Source organism: Epinephelus moara, chromosome 19, assembly GCF_006386435.1.
Source record: "Epinephelus moara isolate mb chromosome 19, YSFRI_EMoa_1.0, whole genome shotgun sequence".
In the NCBI taxonomy this organism is placed as follows: Eukaryota; Metazoa; Chordata; class Actinopteri; order Perciformes; family Serranidae; genus Epinephelus; species Epinephelus moara.
Genome location: NC_065524.1, coordinates 11169174 through 11192645, shown reverse-complemented (window position 1 = coordinate 11192645; position 23472 = coordinate 11169174). Strand labels below are relative to the sequence as shown.

The 23472-nt window shown below is 40.6% G+C and overlaps 1 protein-coding gene across 2 annotated transcripts in view; it reads right to left on the bottom strand.

Annotated features, from left to right (window-relative positions):
- The window catches only part of LOC126406623 (adhesion G protein-coupled receptor A3), a 240138-nt gene that overhangs the window by 192571 nt on the left and 24095 nt on the right, over nucleotides 1-23472 (bottom strand). For both annotated transcript variants that reach the window (XR_007571729.1, XM_050071035.1), the window contains exons 3-6: nucleotides 5162-5233; nucleotides 1076-1147; nucleotides 825-896; nucleotides 269-432 (exon numbers count right to left, since the gene is read on the bottom strand). Coding sequence is in view for 1 of the 2 variants with exons in the window: in XM_050071035.1 (XP_049926992.1) it covers nucleotides 269-432; nucleotides 825-896; nucleotides 1076-1147; nucleotides 5162-5233 (380 nt within the window). In the remaining variant the exon portion in view is untranslated. The remainder of the gene's footprint in view (nucleotides 1-268; nucleotides 433-824; nucleotides 897-1075; nucleotides 1148-5161; nucleotides 5234-23472) is intronic.

Sequence of the window (23472 nt, the reverse complement as noted above, 5' to 3'; positions counted from 1 at the left end):
TATATATATATATATATATATATATATATATATATATTTATATATATTTTTTTTTTATTTTTTATTTTTTTTTGCTTGAGAACAATGTTAGCTATCACATCCTCCACACTTTATTACAATAATGTGCTTTTTAAATAGATTTTTCCCCTTTTCTTTTAAATTGAACTCCCTTGTTTTTGCCTAAATCAATTAATCAATTTTAAGTGTTAACAAACACCCACAAGTGGCCACTCTATGTTAACCCCACACCATTATTGTAAGTCCTTACCACATTTGAGCTGTTGTTCACGTAGATTGCGAAACTCCAGTCCGTGAAGGTGAGTGGGGAACATGCACACCGTGTCATTGCCAATCCTCACCGAGCTGCTTCGAGCCCAGAGGAGCAGCCACTTCAGCTGACAGTCACAGAACAATGTCTCAGTGCTGAAGTGCCTGGTGGGAAAACCAGCGCACAGTTAGCTACAACCTGTGTGCCTGTTTTACTGGATATGAGTGACTTCATTCATCTAATGAGGGTTTGTCACAGCAACAGGAAAAAAGGTTTATTTGATAGTTAATGATGGTTTTATTTAAGTTATGTGTGGCAGTTCCAGGGCAGTGTAGACAATGACTCACTGCTTACTAACCTACCTACATTTAACTGAGCCATCATTAATGACATTAGTCACACCTGTGCCTTTCCTGCTATAATAATATCTGCAACAAAAACAGCCTTTAACTTAAAACTGTGACCTGAGCAAGAACAACAGAGCTTTAAATGTATTTTTTAACCACAGCTTAAATAACTGAACATATTATGTACATGATATGCATGTTTGCCTTACAGCACTCTGAGAGCCACGAGATGTGTGAAGAGTCCCACGGTCAAAGTGGAGAAGATGTTCCCAGATAAATTCCTGAAACGGTTCAAACACAGACATTTATTCGACAACAGGTCCGTCCTCACTTGCACTAAAGCCACACAACTATATTTTGCCATGTTGCACTAAATTCATATCAAACACCACTCTGTGCAGACAGAGCAAAATTAGCATAAAGCGGTGTAACACGTGCTTTTAATTTAGGGATTACTCACAATTTTGAGAGGCTGCCCAGATCTAGAAACATTTCAGGCGAGAGACAGCCAATCCTGTTGTTGGACAGGTCCCTATAAGGACAAAAAAGGTAAAGGGAGGAGAAGAGTCTCAAGTTCATATAGTGAACATCAGTTTTATTGATACTACAATCAAAACAAGAGAATTTAGAATATGTTTCTGTGTTAGTGTCTGTGTTCACGCATGCCTTTTTAAAAAACAGACAACTTAAACAGCTGTGAAAGCCGTTGTATACAGTGTTCATTCATCGATTAAACTTCCTGGAATATGTGTTCTGATCTTCTGTAACCTTTTACTCCTCATATAACAATTGCTGGCACACACACATCCACACACACCCACGTGCAAATGCAGTGGGCTTCCGTGTGCGAGTGGCTAAGCGCTGTCGCGTCCGTGGCTCCGTGCCCTCGCACTCTGTAATTAAAGAGCTGCTTTGCTGGAGCAGCTGTGGGAAAATAAGCAGAGCACTCGAGTAATCACCAGTTGGGGAGCACTTAAATTAGCACTCTGCTGCTCCCTGAGCTTGGCGCACACGCGCCCCGAATCAGCACGGCTAACTCACTGCCTGCATCCCTGCCAGCCCGGATCCCACTAACTATCAGGCTGCAATCATGTCACTCACTCTGAAGCCTATATGTAGAAAGCCAGGACGAGAGCAATCGTCGAGAAAATTACTCTAGTAAAAGAAACCAGAAACAAAGAAAAAAAACTCAGACTTTTTTCTACGGCCAAAGTTATTACTTGGTGCATGTTTACATTGCAAGTTCATAAGACATTTAAGTCTTATGTAACTTTGAAAGTCCAAGTTGGATAATAAAAACCCAGAGAAATAAAGTCGCTTTGTTCCAATTAAAATGCATGCTGTCATATTCTTAAAAACAGGCTGGTAAAGCTGCCCTTTGAGATATTTTCTCTAAAGATTCCGCTTTTAAAAAGGGAGATAATGCAAACTTACTTTTCAAATGAAAAGTTGTATTCATAAGCAAGAACTCAACCTTGCTTAATTCAATAGCTACACTTATTGCCATTTACAGCCATTGTTTGATATGACCAGTAGTTTATGGTGAATGAAACACTTTAATTGGACCATTATGACATTCAAGGTGAGGGTCACACAACAAATGCCCAAATGTATCAGCAGGTGAATTTCTTATTAGCCTACTTGTAATGTAGAATAAGGTATGACACACAACACAACTCTCTCTAAAAATTAGTAGCCTAAGACTTTTCACAGCAAAGGTAAAGATGCAGTAAAGTTTGTTCTTCAACCTCCCACATTTCTTTATTCGTTAAGCTCTATTTAACAGTAGTGATTCGAACAATGCTAAATTTTTCGTATGGACTAAATGTTTAATAGAGGAACAAACTTTGTAGAAAGCCTGACCCACCTGCCAAATATGATCAGATTCTGAAAACCACATTAAAGGCTCAATAAAAGATAAATCAGTTGTTTTATTACACTTATATCATAACTGAAGCTTTGGTATGTGGGTCTGTCACCCAGCAGAAGACTTCCACCAGCTCTGTTCAGACAGATTTATTATCAAGTCCCACTGGGATGTGTCCATGTTAATTTTTTCAATGCAGACTCACACAACATTACAGAAGTGGTCAGCAGGCAGCAGATTAGACTACTACCATTAGCACTAACTCAGCTAACTCAGACAGTATGTGACCGAATCAGGTAAATTATTTAAGACCGTTAAGGACTCAAACCAGAGACTGTTCTTTTATTAATGCGTAGCATAAAATATATTTTGATTCAACGGAGGAGCAACAAACTTTTAACATGAACTCAAATGAAACTATTAAACTAACAGCAATAATGTAATTAAATAATTGATTAAGGTGATTAATCAACTAAACAAAATGAAACCAGAAAATGGGAGGGCCATGCTACACCATGAAGGAGGCTGGGGAAGGGCTATGCAATACAATGAAAAAAACAAACAAATAAGTCATAAATTATGTAGGCAAACTATGGATTAAAACACAACAGACAAATTAGTCAATATAGATCAAATTAATCCACAACACTGAAAATTTACCCACGTATAAAAAAATAATTCAAAGCACACAAAGCAAAAACAGGTTTGCTGCACTACTAACTGGTCTCCCCTTTCAATGTGGCAAGGCCTCACACAACAGAACAAAATAAATGGCGCACTAAATTAATAAATTAAAAGTGCAACAAAATCAACTAATTGTTGGAAAAACAGTGGTTGGCTTCTCTATATAGGTGTTGGTTCTAGCTTGTAAAACAAGAAGAAAGTTGTTCCTCTCAGTCAGAGGCTTGCAGGTGATTGGATTCTTACTTCATGGCTGGCATGCTTCGGCAACCACACCAAGGTTTTACCTCAAACAGAACGACCCAAATTAAGCAGCAAACAATTGCAGGCCTCCGCTCTGCTCCCAGGTGTGTGTCTCAGTGCAGGCAGACAGGCCCAGGTGAGTTCCCCTCCCCCTTTATAGACTCCGCCCACTTGCCTGGGTCCTAGTGCTGGGCCGTTGCCCTTCCCTGCTACAAGTATAAAAATAACCTGGATACAGTTGCTGCCATCTTGATTTGGAGCCAGAGTCTGTGCAGTAGTGATTTCCGTGGCATCGAGTTTACACTCATACACCCATTCAGCCAATCCTGAGCAACTCCACTGATTGCAATGGGAACAATCAGCAAAAACCCCTTTTCATAGCATCACATAACAAATTAAAACCAAATTTATCTGAAAAAATGAACATACATCAGCATGATAAGAAATACCTAAAATGACTTAAACTATCTTTGGGAAAAATTTATTTGACATGTACTTTGATTTTTTTAATTTGTCCAAGTCCCATCCACTAACATTATGGGGGCGGGGTTTATGACCTATACTGCAGCCAGCCACCAGGGGGTGATCAGGATGTTTTGGCTTCACTTTGGGGAGCTGTCATGTCATCCATCCTTATTATACAGTCTAAAGGCTAACTTAATAGAGTTCTGCAAGTATGACAGAAAACAAGAAAAGTATGGCAGAAAACAAGCTCTGTGGCAAACAAAAGTTTATGATACTTATGGGTTTTGCACAGCAAGATAATCCTCACAAATGTACACCACTTTTATGATTTTTGAAGCATAAATACAGTCGCCAGAAATAAAAAGCTAACCTTAGGCTATAAACAAACTACACTATGGTCACATGACTTAACGTCACCACCACAACGAGGCTGTAAAGCCATTTGTGGCGTGATTGTTTAGTATCATTAAGTCAATTGTAAGCAACCGCCTTTTCAGAGACGCATAAAAGCTTCACAATTTATAAGTGGGGTATTAACTGACTTATTTTATGTTGTAGAACACAGCATGAAAATCTCTAAAGAATGTGTTAACTCTTTTGGCAACCGGGCCTTGTCTTGTAGGTTGCAGCAGTCCATCTTGAGTTTCCCTATGGTGATTATAAGTGAGCTGCAGCTACATTTCACTGTGTAAATTACTAATGTGTGCATCAGTTTGCTGACTTCATGGCTCTTTTTTTACCTGTGCTCTTGTTAAACATTTAACTCCGTCAAGTTGCTGGTTATGTCTTCAAAACAACTGAGTCAAGGATGATGGGAAATGGGAGGAATTTCAGTATGCCTTTAGCAAAGGTTACAAAGTCTTTCTCAAACACACTAAGCAGCAGAAGATCAGTGGTTCTAATCCCCCACAATCTCAGCGGAGAAAGTGAATGACAAATGCTCTCCCTTTCCTTAACACCTCCCGCTGTTGTGCCCTCCAGCAAAACATGAAAACCTCTAAATCCTGCAGATTGTGGTCACACCAGGCAGCTCCGACATGTGAATGTGTCTGTATTAACATAAAGGAAGGCCTTGCTTAAGACAGGGCACTGTGCCCTCACTTTGCACTGTCTGGACAAAGAAAGCTCAGAAAAGGCTGAAAGAGTAGTTTCAGCACTTTCGCATCAGTTAAATGCTTCAGTCCTCTCTTCACTCTGTACTTTAGACACTCCCTCTCACTGTCTCTAAAGCCAGAGGACTTGTCCCCATGTCCCCTAGAGAAGGCTATTACAAGGCTTCATCATACTTACAGTCTCCTCAGAGCCAGCAGACCACGGAAGGCCCCGGGCTCCACTGTACTTATCAAATTATTCTTCAGGTCCCTGGAGAAGAGAGACAGAGAGAGAAAGAGTCAGGGACGACAGTTAAGTCAGTGATTACTATCTATCTACATATCTGTCTGTCTGTCTGCTGACATTAAGTGGTGGTCAGGCATTAGTTTTGACATGAAATTCACTCGAGCTCATGCTTGCTGACCGTGTAAACTTTCCAAGGAAACATGATTCATTCAAATGGAGATAAGGATGTTTATATTATTCACACAGTAGAGCACAGTTCACAGAATAATGGTTCGCTAGTTGGGAATAAAGGGAAGGGCTCTGTGTTTCAAGCTAGAGGAATCAAGAAAGTATGTAGTCTTGCTTAAGGACAGCTTTAACTGATATCACATGTAGACCAAAGCATTCCAAGTGACAACTTCAGTAATTGTGCTTAATTTCCAATCAGAATTCGACCTTAGTTCATGTATTATTCCAGTTGGGAAATACTGGGACCACTCACTGGTGATTTAACTTGCACCTGTTAGCTGGACAGCATAGACCATTTCCTGCATGCTTGAGACCCAGACCACATCCAGCCAAGAGGCAAAAACACACACATGTTGAGGTTTCAGCCAGGCGCTCCTTGTCCACCCCCACCGCTCACCCCAAAACCTCCGACGCTACTAAAAATGGATCTCAGAAAAATCTCCTCTCTGGTTTTCTCTGCAGGCCAAAGAAAACTTCCTGAAATTGTGTCCCTGGTTTCCTCTAACTCTGTACTGTATGTCCAGTGTGATGTGAATGAGAAGAAGGGTAGTGCCTTTTTCCAAATGTGAGCGACAAAACTTTTTTTTTTTTTTAATTAACAATCACAAAGGCCAGAGCAGGGCCAGCCAAAAGAAACAAAACAAGACCAGTAGGACTATCAAAGCCACAGCCATTTTCCCAGAGTGAAAATAAAAGTAATGCTAAAACTCTTTTTGGACACGTGGGACAGTTTGGTAGCAAAATGCTCCCCATTACCTCATCAAAGCAGAAGCTAAATAACTCACCATACGACAGTCAGTGCAGAATGAAAGATTTAAAGGAGCCATAAAGTAATGCAGAATTACTCTAGAGATTGGATGCATGGATGTTGATCCACTAAATGTACTTTATGAACATTGTGGTTGTGTTTCAGTAACTGATGTTCATTTGGTTGATGTAAAACATTAACTACACATACAGGAGACAAGCCATAATTAGCAGCAGAAAAATGACTTCCATCTGGGGTTAATGATCTGTATCATGTGTTAAATTGTACAGCCCATGGTTAAAACACACTCTGTCTGCACCATTAGGACTCCCTAACACCCCTCCAACCAGGTTGTGGCCAGACTAAAGGTCTTCTTGCAAAAAACTATGTGTAACTGAAACGCACCTCCTGTATTTGTGTTTTTTAATCAGAGAGGGCGTCACATCTTTTTCTTAATCTGGTATTTGAATGTATCTGAGTGCTGGATTTGAGCTCAACACCTGTACACACCAGCTTTCTATTTCTGCTGACTTTTCACAAGAAGAATTACTAATAAGACTTTCTTTAGACATCCTCCAGGAGTCGTCATTCACGCAGCAAGGTGTAGCACGCCTTAGGAAGAGCACTGAAGTTGCCTTCCTGACAGACTAACCTCCCAGTCCAGTCAGTTCGGCCAAGGGCTGACTCTCATCTCCGCTCTCATCCAAAGTTGTCTTTGATCATGTACAATACGCTACAAAAGAGCAGGCTCAGGGTGGAGGTCAGAAGGTCATCCGTTGTGCCTGCAGCACCTCCTTTTATCCTGAACCATCTCGCAGCCCACTGCTCTACCCTCTTTGAATTTGCTGAATGTTCAGAACTTCCCACCTTATCGACTGACGGCCTCATGACGGGGCAGAGGTCACTGCTCAGTAAGTCAACATACAGGAAATTTAATACTGTACAAAAAATATCAAAGGTTGCTGAATCCATATCTATAATGTACATAAAACGAGATGATCATACACTTTTATAAGAACTCCAACGACCTTCATGAGATGGCTGTGGCTCAAGAGGTAGACCGGGTCATCCACCAGATCAGCAGTTCGATCTGTGATGCCTCCAGTCCGCATGTCCGTATGTCAAAGTTTCCTTGGGCATAAAACTGAACCGTAAATTGCTTCCAATGATTGTGCCATCATTATGTGAGTGCAAACACTTGTAACCACCTGTGTATGCCACCAGTGTATGATTGTGTGTGTAAATGAATGTTACATGTAGTGTAAAGGTGCTTTTAAGAGGTCAGGGGACTAGAAAGGTGCTATCCATTTACCTTTACTAATTGCCTGGAATGGCTTTCTCAACCTGAACCAAAAACAAATTAATAATCAGACCTAGGTATTTATATCAAACCATCACGGTACAGGGGTCATGGTCTAATGCACACAGCCACACACAGAATACACAGTATGTACATTTCTGCTCAAACCAAAGTTCTCAAGCACATGTTCTGCCCAGAAACTTTTATATATACAGCAATAGCAACATATGCAGGTTTACACGGGAGATCAGTTTAATCGCCTTTATTTGGGTCCGCGCAAGGTTTGGGGCGGGGAAGGTTTCTGACTGGATAGGGGGCAGGGCGGATGTTACATGTTTACGTCTATCAGAAGAAAACACTGTAGTCCTTGCTCCGGATAACAAGATGCTTGACGACGCCGTTCTTAGTGCCTTTTTCGGGCTTGTTTTGCTTATATTCATAAAGCAGCAGTACGACAACAACCTTGCTCTGCTAATGCTTCGTCTGTTGAGGAGGAAAAGGGAGGTAGAAGGTCGAAGAAGGGAGATAGAAGACCGTGCTGTGGCAAATGGAAACCGGTGAGTGCAACAAGTCCGACTGCTCTATCTCAGCCCGTTGCTATGCGCGCTATATACGTCATCGTGCCAGAAGGGCAAGGAAATGAGCATGCACAGAAAGACCGGAATGAACTTAAAGAGGAATGAGTGTATACAAGTGTGAGAAATTCTTTAATTCGGAATTAGAAACAGAATATTCCAGCCCCTTACATCGGAATGAATTTTCAATCGCATTGGCAACTTTCATTCCGAATTACGTGTGTACAAGATCACTTTTAATAGGAATGAACTTTCATTCCGAATGAAAAGGGAATTAAACTGTCCATGTAAACGCACTCACAGTCTTTCAAAATAAACACACTACGTCAGTACAACAAACACGTGTGTGGGTTTAAGCAACAAAAGTATGTGTTTATATCAAGGAAAAAAGAACAGGGTTTGGTTTTATAATCTCAAGGGACGCGTCTTTCCTGGGTGAAAGCTGTTGTGTGTTGGACCAATCCACCGTTCTCCCCACCCACTTTCACTGCCTTAACTTTCGTACTTGTGCCGCTGCGTTTCCCCCTGATGCTGCTGGGCGCCGTTTAACTATAACAGCGCCCAGCCATGTATCATGCAGATCTTAAAGGACGACTTTTTCGTCAATGTCTGATACCGCAAGTCACTGCGCAAGCACTAGATTACGACGACTTTGGACTGAGACTGGGTTAGCCAATAAGCAAAATGATCAAGGTATGGGTGCTTGTATGGGTGAATGTTTAAATATAGCCAAGGTAAAAATAATTGACATACTCCTCCTAAGGCACACATTGTATTCTTTTGTTGTATTTTGGGATTTTCAATTTTATATCATCAGAGATGCTTTTCAGTTTTATAGTCTTTGTGACCTGTTGCCTTTTGGGAAAGTGTTTGTGTAGGGTTTGTACAGTGTAATACAGTAGTGTTTGAAATGACTCTTACTTTATGATAGTTACCAAAGTTGTTAGTGGGCAAAATTTTACCTCAGTCCCCAGCAAGAGTATTTTGTCTGTCTTGGACACTGGCACTGCTGTCAGATCAAAATAAATGAAAAGCATTGTACCCTTATGCATTGGGATTTTTTTGTCCTGCTGTACTTAACTTGTGACCTTTGTGTACCGTTGCACCCCTAATAAGCATATTTAAACTGAAATATTAAAAACTGAAGATTTTAAATTGCAGCTTTGAATTTTGACCTTGAATCTTTAGACGAGCATGCCTCAGTCCCCTCCAGATGCTATCATATATCACTATCATAATAATCACTGCAAAATAATTGTGAATTACTGGCTTCCTGTATGAGGTCATTTCTAAAGGAACATAAAACAAGTGATGGTATCACAGGCAACACAACAGCCTTTTACAGCCGTCAGACCCGAGCCAACAACTATCTGTTAATAAATGTTATAAGTTATGGTTGTGTCTTATAAACTGCTGAGGCTCCAGACGGGTGGGGTGTCTCACATAATACAACAGAATGGGTGCCAAAAAGATTCAACAATTAGAGGAAACTTTTTGAAAGTCCATTTAGCATCCAATTCTGCATGCTTTTCTGTGATTAACTGTGTGGCATGATCTGTAACATCCTCAGTCGGTAAACTCCACACATCTGGTACTCTAAACAGGATAAAACAAACTGTAAGTTATTTGCCGAGCACACCTTATGGCCTCACACTGTCACAATGGAGTGAAATATTTGCTGTTGTTTTTTGTGGACGCTGGATAGAATTTAATAATGTCTCCAGTCCTACTCTCAACACTTTTTAACTATTTAACCTGTCCTTGGTATACCACCCCCTTTGCGTTTAGGAAGGAGCATTAGTCATGAGTTCAAGAGGTCTCCCTCCCTGCTTCGCTGTCCTCCGCCTCTGTCTGCACACACGCAAACAAGGGCACTGCCATGAGTTCCCAACTAGTCTGGCCCCTGAGATCCATATTTCTTCTCAGTCATTGGTACAAAGTTCACAAGAGAGATACGGTGTCGGTAGCAGCCTCCTCAATCGATACGAATCAGCCATGAATCCTTAGATGAATCGATTGTAGAGTCATGGATTGGGTATCGCAAGACTAGCAATCGGTTGACTGGCTTTAACAGTTTGCATCTCTAAAACAATTAAATGAATAAACCATTATCAGAGGTGATATGTGATGATTTTTTTTCATGCATTTACCCATGTTTATCCGTGACATTGTGTAAATGTCCGTGGCAGACATTTGAAAGAGTAGATGACAAACAGTACAGTAAACCTGTAGATAACTCAAATATATGTAGGCCTAATAACTTAGGTGGAAAATGCTTTAACATTTCATGCGGCCATATATGCAGCCTCTCGGCTCGGCAAACAGTAAACAACCCCGCTGGCTTCTCTACGTGTCGCTTCAGTACGCAGTCAGTGGAGCCCAAATGAATACGCTGCGATGCTACGCTGACATGACGCTTACATTTGCAGCCGGTGGAGCCCGGCCGTAAAGGCGAATCCTGCCGGTTGTGGGTTGAACGGGGGTCACAGACACAGATAGAAATACGTATTCCTGTCAAATACAGCGGCCATAGTGCTCCGCGGCGCAAGATAACGGCTTACCGGCGACCGAGAAGCCCGGCTCCAGGTCCAAGAAGTCTTCGTCGGTGTCATGACTGCCCAAAAATACCTGAACAGCCGAGCCGTGGCGGCACACAGGTATGTAACGTGTCAGAGGAGAAACACATTTCCACAAACCTCACTGCACTTTAGGGACTGTTCTTTACTTGTAAGGGGAGGAGGGTGGCTGGTTGATTTTTATTTTATTTATTTATTTTATTTTGATCCCCACTATGTTAAAGGACAACTTCGGTATTTTTCAACCAGGGCTCTATTTCCCCATGTGTATGTGTGCGTATGATTCATGGGTACCACTCGTTCTAAAATTGGTTCAGTATTGAGCCGCGAAACGAGCTAAAACAGTAATGGGGGCAAATGCACCCCGCAAAAAAGTGCTTTTTTTCGCCACTGACCGGTTCAGATCGCCAGTGTTATCTCTGTAAATAGCATATGGTAGCGGCCCTGGGGCAGTGGTGAGTGTGAATGAGTGGAGTCAGCTGTCAGTCAGTGTTGGAGCGGAGAGGCGGAAGGTGTCCCCGCTTGGTAATGTAAATGAGTATGTGTGTGTGAAGTGTGTGTTTTTCGCCACTGTCCGGTTCAGATCGCCAGTGCTATCTCTGTAAATAGCATTAGCAATAGCACTACAATATGCTATCTACAGAGATAGCACTGGTGATCTGAACCGGTCAGTGGCGAAAAAAAGCATTTTTATACGGGACGCATTTGCCCCCATTACCGTTTTAGCTCGTTTTGCGGCTCAATACTGAACCAATTTTAGAACGAGTGGTACCCATGAATCACATGGGGAAATAGGGCCCAGGTTGAAAAATACCGAAGTTGTCCTTTAATCACTTATTGATGCTGTTTTTGAAGTATGAATAAGTCAATAAGTAATTTATTCCATTGAAATATCATTGATGTATTATAGAAACGTGATTTATCTTTTTATAAATGACAAACACAGAGTGTAGCAAACACAGAGAAATAGTCTGACATGCTGTCAGTGATAAGCTGCTAGTCATCACAGTCCATGATATCAGTCAGATTCTGCCCCTACATTGCATGTTATTATTTTATTCTGCTTTATGTTTATATTGTACAGCGTTATGATAAACTTTATTCCAGACTCAAATCCATATAAGATACATACAAAAACACAGACAATGTGTGATTTTGTTGTTGTTTATCTTTTTATTTTATTTTTGCCAGTGCCATACAGCAACAATGCTTGGGGATGTGGTCTTTTACAAATTTGAAAATACTTAAGAATGTCACTTTTATAGAATTGGCTTCTTTATTTTCTAATATATGATTAATGTCTACATCAACAAATGTTAACCACAGAATGGTATCAAATCGTATCGAATCGTAACGTTCCTACACTGTATCGAATCGTATTGAATCGTTCTGTATTAAAAATATATCGTTTTTGAATCGTATCGTAACCCATGTATCTAGATACGTATCAAATCATCTATCACAGAGAGATTCCCAACCCTACTTAACACCCATTCAGACTTATTTCCACCTATCCTGTTATAGGCCCTCTAGGCACAGTTCTCAACATGGCCAAGCCGACAGCTAGCAGCTAACGGTGGTAACTCCATAAACAACGCTAAACAACAGAAACTGTGCTGACAAAGCTAACGTGTTAACCAGGGGGGAACTACAGTGGTGCAAAGTGGCCAGTGGGATACACACACACACTAACATGCACATGCTGCTGGCAGACTGGCTTCCCACATCAAACCACAGAGAAGCTCAGATTACAAAACACACAGAGGCAGCATGACTTCATTAATTCTCTGAATGTCGCAAACAGACCCTTTAGAGATGCTGGAGCCAATCCCAGTGCATACTGTCTACGGGTGCATCTGGACAGCTCACTAGTGTAACACACAGGTGACAAACTACCAGTAGTTAAGAGCTTTTAATTCACCTACCTGCTTGGCTTTGGACTATGGAGGAACTGCAAACTCTGCACAGAACATTCAGGTGGCTGACTGAATCAAACCCAGAACCTCCTCTCTGGGTTACAGCCCAGAGTAGCCCACACATTCATTAATTTGTGGCATGCCGCTATGTTTAGATTTTCTATTTTTGGAGCTGGACCATTCATTAGGTTTGCCATTAGAATATATACCGTTGAGTTATTATTCGCTCCACAGATGAAGGGCATGGAAAGAGCAGCAGAATGGCAGGCGCAGTTAAAGTGAAACTTAACCTTCAGTGTGTTGGGTCTAAAGTTTGCTTCCACTTACTAACAGCTGCTCCTCTCATCCATCGATCTGATCAGCTCTGATTAGATCGACTGATCGATTATCCATCCCACAACTCAAAACTCCACAAACTGCTGCTGAAGGGGAAAAAAGAGAGTCCTGCCTGCGCTGCATTTACAGATGTACAGCCACGAAGCTAACTAATTCAGGCCTACACGGGATTCTGAAACTGCCTTTAGAGAACAACCTTTTAAAGGGCCAAAGAAAAGCTCAATTAAAAGAAAAGAATAAAGAGAACAGTAAGCGTTTAAAATATTCTATGTCATACTTGTGTTAAGTCATTTTAGGGGGCTAGCTTCTTTTATGATTTGGCTACCAGCAGGAGGATCATTACAACCAGGCCCCCAGAAGTGCACTGGACTTTGAAGCCAACTTGACATGGTGGCCAAACTGTGTAACTACAGCTTCTATTACGTGATGCCATTAGCCTAAAAAATACTTTTTCTTACATTGTTAAAGAGACGTCTGCAAATGAATGGATACAATTTTGGAGCATCACACCTCACATTAAATGATTTTACAGTGAGTTTTAATCCATTTGGTCCAGTAGCATTTCGAAAGTCTACAAGAGCTGCAGGATTAAATCATTTTATCCACATTCAAGTTACAGGAGGGTAAACTGCAAGTTAGCCACTCAGCCACAGAAATGAGCTGCTGGGCTCACACAAGTCTGTAGTGCGCTTGCTCTATGGGCTCAATAATGCGGATGATGTGGGCAATTTTATACTCAGAAAGTTGAACTTTTTTGGCTCTATGCACCACTGTGCAACTTTCAGCAGGTCCTACCTCAAACACTGCAGTTCTCTTTTTACATCCATGGTCTGGCTACTTACAGTTACCTAGCAATATTTACAAAGACAAGGGGCATGACATTAAGTAATTATATTTACAGGTTTATTTGTACTGTAATGACAGTGTCTGTTTGTTTTGGGGAGGTTTACAGTCCGGTGCCAGAATTCATAGGCTACTTGGACTTTTGAACTGCTTATTGCAGTGCTTCAAAAAATATATGTATATATTTTTTACGAAGTAGATCCATGTGTTTGCAACTCCACTGCAATCCTCTCATAACAGGCCCATGGCCAACCTTTGGGATGCATCCTACCAATTGGGAAACACTGAGTTGCATCAACATACAATTTCACCTGTCCAGCAAGACCCGACAATTTATAGAAGGGTCTTGTGCAAAAGCACACTGTGACACATGTACTATAGCAGATGCTCACATGCTCAATATCATAGCCATAAATACTCAGGTAAAATTAAGTAAAGGCCACAAAAAGTAAAATGACTGGTACAATAATGATTTGCATTATAAATTCAGCATAATCTACATTTCCACAACGATGTTTCTATTAGTGGAACACTCACCACTCTGGTGGCCTAACTTTGGCTTTTTTTTTTTTCAGGAATACTCTGCTGTTGCTCTTCTCAATTTGATTATTCAGTTCTACTTTAAAATGCTGCTGTTAATGACAGTCCATATTTCCAATATTTCACAATAAAGGCCTTCCGGGGAGTCTTTTAATGTAAAACAGATACAGAATGCACTGAATTTGCAGTAACAGCAAAAAGCACCAACATATTAACTGCAAAGTGGAGCAAATCAGAAAACAGGGAGTCTTCTGAATGCACTATATTAAATATACTTTTGGAACAGGGGAAATAAAATCTAAGTACTGCCTCTGATAATAGTCTGTGTCAAACAAAGACCTGTTTCTCTCTTTAGCTGAGGTAAACAAAAGCCCTGGCCATTATTTGAGAATTTATGGCACACACATACACACACACACACACATACAAACAAATGATAACTACCTTTGGGGAGACTTGCCCCACATATCCACTGTAGATACAGCTGGAGCAGCTCAAATGAGATGAATGTTTAAACAATAACCATTTTCCACTCCCCCGGCCCTGCATGTTTGAAGAGCAGGAGCAGCCCTCAGTATAAACTCCAACATTTGTGGTTAATGTTTGAAAAGCTACTGAAGTGCTTCCCAATTAATTTAAACTGCACTGTATATCTTAGCCTGCTCAATTTCTCCCGAGCCATGTGACCCCGAGGACATCAGCCTGCTCACTATGTGACACTAATGGGCAGATTCCTCCCTGAATCTCGATGATTACCACATCACACAGTCACACTGAAGCGGAGGTGTGTACACACACATGCATTCAGTGTGAGTAAAAATGCACACAGTAACACTGACCAGACCACACACAATGCTGCAGGCACAGCCTCGAGATAGAGCACTGCTTTCTCTTTGAGAGCAAACAGTATTTAATCATGCAGAGTCTCATTAAATAGATCTCAATGTTGATGTCATTATCAAAATCAGATTCACAAAAGGTCACATTCTACATGAAGTACGTAAGCAAATAAAACTGTGGCTTGTTGCAGCCACTTGGGCACTCATCCAAATGGAAAGTGATGCTGCGTGATGTACTCCATTGTATGCGCACTTAATGAAATGAGACGATGACATACAGTACATTCATTAGTATAACTTGCATCATATTTCTCAGTGGCATGTTGATGTCTACAGCAAGGTGTGTGTGTGCGTAAAGGCACCTTGTTACAAGTAAACAATAAGAATCTCACATCATGTGGAGGGCTAACAATCAGGTCAGAGCAGTGAACACACACACACACACACACACACACACACACACACACACACACACACACACAAACCAACTTCATCCTGTTTTTTATATTTCATGCTAGGAAGTGTCGATTGACAGAAGTCTGCAGCGATTTTGATAATTTATTATTTTAGTTGTTTCATCCAACAAAAATATATTTGTTGGTTCCAACTCCATAAATGTGAGGATTTGCTGCTTTTTACTTTTTTATATGATTGTATACTGAAGAGTTTGGGGGTTTTGTGCTGTTGGTTGGACCAAACAAGATATTTGAACACATCACCTTGAGTTCTCAAAACATCAGGGCCATGGCTCTAGCAAGGCCAAGGTCAATCTGCCCGCTACTTTCCTCCCAACTGAAATATCTCGAGAACTTTTCTATGAAATTTTTGGCCCATCTGTGAGAGGAAAATGTTCACATTGTACATTTCTGCAAACCACGGACACATTTGTATGTTTCATACGTAGCATATCTACCTTTTTAAAGTGACGTCGTATATGAGCTAATTTTGTCACCCATAAGATGTGGATGGTGGATGGCCTGACACCGAGGCAAGACTGCCAAGCTACAGGCTACTGTTCAAGATTTTAAAAAAAACACTAGTTGTTCTACTCTGTAAAGCCACCTTTGGGACCTTGGGTAACATTATATTGTTTTTATTTTCATCTATTTTTCCATTATTGGTCCTTACGTCCTTAACATACAGTTACATAATCAATGTAAAGTGGTTAGTGGTACGGAGGTTAGGTTTTGGCAATAAAAGTTACTGTGATTAACTTTAGGAAAAGAAACATGGTTGGGTGTATGGGTTTAGGCAAGTTAAGCTACTGAGGTTAGGTTTAGGAGAGGAAACATGGTGAGGACCTATGATACAAAGTTCACTTAAAATTCACATGATCTGAACACGTGACTCCAGGGGAAAGTCCCGGGCAAAAGTCCTATTTTTTGTGACCCATCCACCACCCCAACCTCGGTCCTTACAAGTGCTTAGGACTGCTTCCTTTTTTACTGCTGTCAGCACGTGATCGCAGCGTTTCAAAATACATGAGATATGTACGGATTTAGGCGCATTGCTTCTTGTACGAAAACATTATAAAAATTTCTGAGAACAGCCTGGTTTGTGGTAGCCTCGCATTGCCAGACCCAATTTGCATAACGTGAATGGGTCTGGACGCGGAGTGTACATTTCCTTTATTCCCGAGGGGCAGTATTAACGGCTGTCACTCAAAGTGCCCCTTCATGCAATTGGAAAGACGGAAAACCAATCAGAGTAAATGAAACGTGTGACGTAGGCTAGCACAACGCCACATTAAACAGACCAGCAAGCTACAGCGGAGATGAGCTGTGATGATGTCTGGGAAAGAGTGTTGCCGTCTTTGCGGATTTCCTCCTCACTGTGGACTCCGAGTTGCATGGCTGTGATTCCCAGCTTGGTCGCTTCTCTGACCTGCTCCTCCATGAGAGCAACTAGCGGAGAAACAATAATAGCCACTGGGTTTTCACTGAGTCCCATCTTTTTCCTGATCAACAGAGCCAGTTGGTAAATTAAACTCTTACCCGACCCCGTAGGAAGGGTGGCGAACACATCCTTTTTTTCAATAAAAGCTTTCAGTGCAGCCGAAATGCATTCACTCCGTTCCTTGTCCCTCCTATTCTGATGACGTGCCCACCTCAAAGTAATAAATGGTTGTGATTGGCCCGGTAAGCTTTAACCAATGCCAGAATGCACCTTTATGATTGCATGGCCAGACTGATCTGCGGAGCGAAATAGAATATGAGCTCGCGAGATTAGGATGGTTTCACCAGGCTAGGTTTGTGGCACCAAACCTGAGTGTTTCTCCCTAACACATCAGTGTTTTCCAGGGGCCTTGAGTCACTAAACAAAGATGTTTTCACTTGTCCCTTGTCATCTTTCCAGTGGTTTTGTGCCACCAGACGTGGAAGTTTTAAGCCAAAACATGATCAAGTGGTTTCTGTATCTAAACCTAACCACACCTTCACCTCAGCATTGCTGTGAAATGTTAAGTTTTAACATATCCACTAAAAAATACTGTACAATGGTAGCATATTGATGATTTGCTGAAACGTACGATGCAAACGTTTTTACTGGTGGTCGTATTGGATTAGAAATTTTGTACAGACATTCATGGTTACCAGAGGATAACCTGTACTGACTGAATCATATTGATCTCTTGGCTGTTCCTCTAGAGACACTAGCAGGTTAACAGTTCCATTTATCCAGTGAAATATCTCAATATTTACTAAACTTTTTGGAATAAAAAATGGCACAGACCTACATGGTTCCCAGGTGATGAATCCTATCAAAGTTCATGATTCAATACCTTTAGCACTGCCATACAGTTGACATTTGTGGCTTTGAGTGAAATGCCTCAGCAACTATACAATGATTAACCATGAAATTTGGTGCAGACTTTCATGTCATCCTCAGGATGAAGTGTAATAAATTTGGTGATCACTTAATATTTCCTTAGGTCAAAATCTTAATTTGTCCAATAAGGTCATGGCCACTCTAATACAATTGTTGCAGTTGTTCTTTAAGCTAACATGGAGGACAACCTAAGGCATCTATTGGTACCAACCATGTCAGCATGGTTTGTCAGGAGGGGGGGCTAAATAATGCTCCAAAGTTTGGCAAAATTTTGCTGAGGGAACAACTGGAATTGGCATTTTCAAAGGGGTCCCTAGAACTCTCACCTGAAGAAACCTGAGTGAAAACAGGTTTTATGGGTTCACACAAGTCTCCCCTAAACTTGGGAAGACTTGTTTCCACTAAATGGTTTGTTCTTACAATTAATGCAGTCCTTTAAATTAAAGTTGCATATTTGTCTTTTTAAGGAAAAAGACAACTAGGCATTGTTTTCAAACTCAAAATGGTAACTGCACTGATGTTAGTCTATGCATATAAGATAATTAGTAACAGGTAATAAGAAATCAAAGTAGGCCTATATCAGTATGTGATTCCTGAACTCTTCTAATTGTCGTAATGTAGTTTTCAACGTGTTAATATACTATAACAGCATAGTAGAATTCCTAAAATGCAGTTATGGCATTTTTGTTTTGGGTGATGGATGCGACATGAATGATGAAAAAAAACATGAATTAAGCGAAATTAAACAAGTAGCACAAATAGTGTCATAGGTCTATCCACGAGAGTTGAAGAATCTGAACTTCAGTTACTAATTTGTGCTGCAATAGCCAATCAGCACTGAGATCCTCCGTGGGCATATGAAGGCCAGGACGTACTGTTGGAAGTTCATTAATCAATTCAGTGTTTTTGTGCGCACATACCACGAGTTATTGGCGCGTATGAAGCGAGTCAACACAAAACATTCTATCATTCAAACTCTTGTTAGTAACACAATGTGAAAATTCACATTGCGTTTGGTGTGAATACGACATAACTGTGAGCATGTTAGCATGCTGATGTTAGCATATAGCCTTAACTACAGCGTCACTGAGCCACCAGAGTGGTTGTAGACTCTTTAGATGTTTTATAAACTAAATAATAAAACAAAATATAATTCCTAGATTCACTGATTATAAAGTAATCAGTAGTTGTGAGTATAAATTTTTCATTCTGTAGGGTACTGAGTGGAGATACCAAGATAGAGGCAGATACAGTATACACAGTAGCAAAGCAGGTGACCTGTTTTTTCGCAGCAATGCAGCTGAAAAGCATTCAGCAAATCCTTCATTTCAAGTGTCTCATCCTCACTGTAAAAAAAAAAACCTAACTGGCTATGCCATTAACAAGAGTAAGTGTAACATGTATTGGCACCAACTTTGATGCTAATGTGGAATCTGTTTATTAAAACCATTTATTCACGTGTTAAATATTCATAGGTCAGTTTGCAGATGCTTTGAGGGAAGGCCTGGCCACACGCTTTGAATTACAGCAAAAACTCACCGAGACAGATAACCACCTACTGGATTGTAAATTTATATGTGCTGAAAGCTCAATGAGGAGGGGGGAAAAAGGTGGACACTCAGACAGTTCAGTCCAATTAAACAGGCTGACTGTGTATGCTTTGTGACAGGTTTGTAGCTACTGCTGCCAGAGCATCAAAGGGCTACAGACTTTTACTCTATCTGTGTTTGCATTATGGAAATATTACATACACTAAGGGCTGAAGGCCTACAGCATAAATTAATTAGTCAATCTTCTTGGCAAGACATACAGCACAATCAAATGGCCTATTTGAAACAGTCAACACAAATCAGTGTAAAGCTGCTAGTATTTTGCATATATTTTACAGTGTGTGTAAAGTCACACAGGTTTTTCAAGAAACAAAATCTTTGTCACTTAAACATCTCCACAGTCTTTACCCAGTTGGGGCGATGATTAACATTTCTCAAACACCGCTGGAGTGCAATTTATTCCTCGCGGGTGGATAAGCAGTGCTTATGGGATATTTGCTGTGATTTTCTCAGAGATTACAGAAAAGAGTGAAAACAAAGCGAGTCACTTCTGTGAGGACGCCTTCATTTCAGCCAACGCGCAAAATTAAATCAGTCACATGAAACCAACAGAAGCAATTTTACAGCAGATGGAGAAAAAGCTCTGAGAAACCCTGAACTGTGAAGATACTGTCTTGGTTAACAACTTAGCAACTGTGTCCTATTTTGGAACTACTGCTCTCATCAGTATGAAATATTTCTATCAGAACAAAGCAAAAGTTCAAGGAGAGTGTGAAGCTAATTCTTCCAGGAGATGCTTTTGATCCATGGCCTCTTGCTCTCCTGCTGTTTTTTTAAATAGCATAGCATAACAAAACAAAACAAGAAATTACTCCCAAGATGGAAATAAATATTGTAAATCTTTCTACAGAATTATCAGGTTTCCAGCATTCATCTGCTACTTTTGTAATTGCTCTGATGAGTGTTTTCTCTCTCTCTCCAAACATGGACAGTCATGGGGCTCACATGTTTTGCCTCAACTGTGACCCAGCAACAGACTCCAATAAAATAACAATAAAACCATTCATATTTCAAGACTACGCTTTGATCCATTTAATACTTGATCTAACATCATGTCCTCTCAGGTAAACAGATAAAAAACACCCAGACTTTTACACAGTAAAGGGAAATGGAGCTACCTCACCATTGGTGAAGTACATAACAGCTCTCCAACATCCAAACTACTGTGGAGCAATCACATGCTGAAGCAGAATTAAAAAGAAAATAAGAAAAAAAAAGAAGAAACTACAACTTAACAGTCTAGTTTCTCGGATTTAGTGGCATCTAGTGGTGAGGTTGCAGATTGCAACCAACTGAAACTTCTACTGTGTACTAAGCATGCAGGAAAACTGTGATGGCTGATGCAAAAAACGCAAATGGCTTTATCTGGAGCCAGTGGTTTGTTTGTCCGTTCTGGGCTACTGTAGAACAACACAACGAACTCCTTGAAAGAGGATCCGCTCTGTAAGTAGATATAAGCAGCTCATTCTCAGGTGATGAAAACACAATGTTTTTTTTAGTTTCAGGTAATTATACACTAATTAAAATATGGTAATAAATATCTCATTCCATTTCTGCCAACAGATAAACCTCCAGAGTCGTCGAAATCTAGCACTTGGTCAATGCGTTCCGGTGTCAGACACTGACGAAAAAAGCCGTCCTTTCATGTTGGCATGATATGGCGCCTGGCTGCATCGCAGGGGACAACAACTAAAGTTATGGCAGCAAAAATCCAAGTAGGGTGGGCGGGAGGGGTCATGGATATGTCAAACAACCACTGACTTTCACAAGAGGCTGCAGCCTTTCTCTTAGGAAAAAAATCTTACACCATGGTGTTCACTTCCCGTAAGATTTTTTCCTAAACCCAACCATGTGTGAGTGTTCAATGTTGAAGGGAAAAAAAGTCAATTTGCAGTGTTGTACCGACGTAGTGCTTTTATTTTGAAAGAGACTATATGCAAACTGTACATTTCCTGTGAAAGCGGAATTGTATTTTGAAAACACACAATACATGTAACAGGCAGAACTTGACACGGCTTCCCAGAGCGTTGACAACCAACACACCCAGGGTACCTTGCACATTGTATCTCGATGTGGAAAGTCCATGACTAAATGTCAATATGTGACGAGGTCGGAACTGGAATGCGTTCAGTAGATTAGCCCAAATCTCACACACTTGACCTATAATTACATCCTAAATATGGATTAATTTTAGAGATGCACTCAGTATCGGTATCAGCCGTTACTCACCTTGCAGACTGCCATCGGCCTATCTGCAAATCAGATGGCATTCACTTATGGCAGTGGCGGATGTTTTTCTGTTGTGTCACATCAGTTTTGTGCAAACTTAAAAGCACAGCTTGAGACTAATGTCATCCCATCAACAGAAAGCATGTTTGGGATGCCCTTGGGACAAAAGGAAGGAGTAAACTCACTGTGAACGTGTCAGGCAGCACACCCTGTTGCTTACAGAGGTTGAACTGAACTGGATTTTGATGCGTTCAAGATCTATCCAGAAGAAATTTGTATTGTATTGGGCAAAGGTTTATTATAAAATTATCATGATGTGTTCAAATATAATCTCTGGGTAAGGAACTTGAATAAATACTAAAATCTGAAGAAGAATTTTGTTGATGTTTCCACAGTAAAATAAAATAGGGGGTAAAAACAGCTTCTGGAGCAGTTCTTTTGAAGATGTCTTTCATGTGAAAGACGTTTATTTTAAAGGTTATTTCATTAATTTGTATGATTGAACTGTGCTTACTCAACACTGAGTGTAATGAAGGCTGAGTGACTTGAAAGCAGCTTGGATATTTTTCTATAATGAGGATTTCTTTGTTTCCCTGGCACAAAAGGGGAGGATAAATTACAACAAAAACAAAACAAACAAACAAACAAAGCAATTGGTATTGGCCAAATTTTTAATATAAACAGTCGTATTAGTCCAGAATTTCACAATTGATGCATCCCCAATTGATTGTGAATACATTCAAAAAAGATCAAAAAGGTAGCTGTGAAATTGGCCAGAAAAATGTTCTGCGATTTTAATCTGATGAATTAATTGCACCTTTTAGTGTCCTTAATAAAAATTAGTAGAGATCGAAATTGTAATGGTTCATAATTTAAGTATGAGACCAAAAAAGTCATCAGTTTACTTCATTTCTATTTTTCATGTCAGGAATCTCAGTTAAAATTGTTTTTTACAGGGACATCATGGCACCATATTGACAAAGTGACATTCTAATATGTATTTAAGATCTTGGATTGAGTGTCTGCTGCTTTAATCAAGTGTTATTGATCCCAGCAGGTCAATAATACTCATTTTTTCTGCTGTCCCTGTTAATAACCTCTGACCTTTGACCCACTAAGGGTAACCTCAGGGTCAGTTTGGCTTGTGATCATGTGATCATTGAGTTTTTCCAACCAGCTCCACAGTCTGTCACACATTCTTATGCTCAACAAGCCAGAGGACACATCCCTCAGCGGTTAACCACGCCCTCATCAATCACCTCCCAAGGAGACGCATTCACGAGGAGGACTGAATAAACGCCACCTCCGCAATGGGAACAACAGGAAACTTTTCAAAGGACGCCTTCTCTGACATCTACTTTTCAGAATGAGCAATTGCAGGCGCCATTATGAATCCTGATACAGTCTCTGCCCTCAGCCGAGGTCCACTCAGTCTATTCAGCCTGCCTCCAAATTCCTCAGGTTGGATAAATAACGTTTGGTCAAATAGACAAAAAATAGACCCGGTGCTCTCAATATAAAACACTTAGACAGTCTGCTGAGAATAAAGCTGCTGTCACATCCACCGCCACAACAATAGAAATAACCCTGGATGTAAAGACACACAATATGCTTGTGGGCAATAGGAGTGTGTTTCTCAACAGCTGTGTGTACATTCGACTATCCGAAAACACCACTACGGTATCATTATATCAATA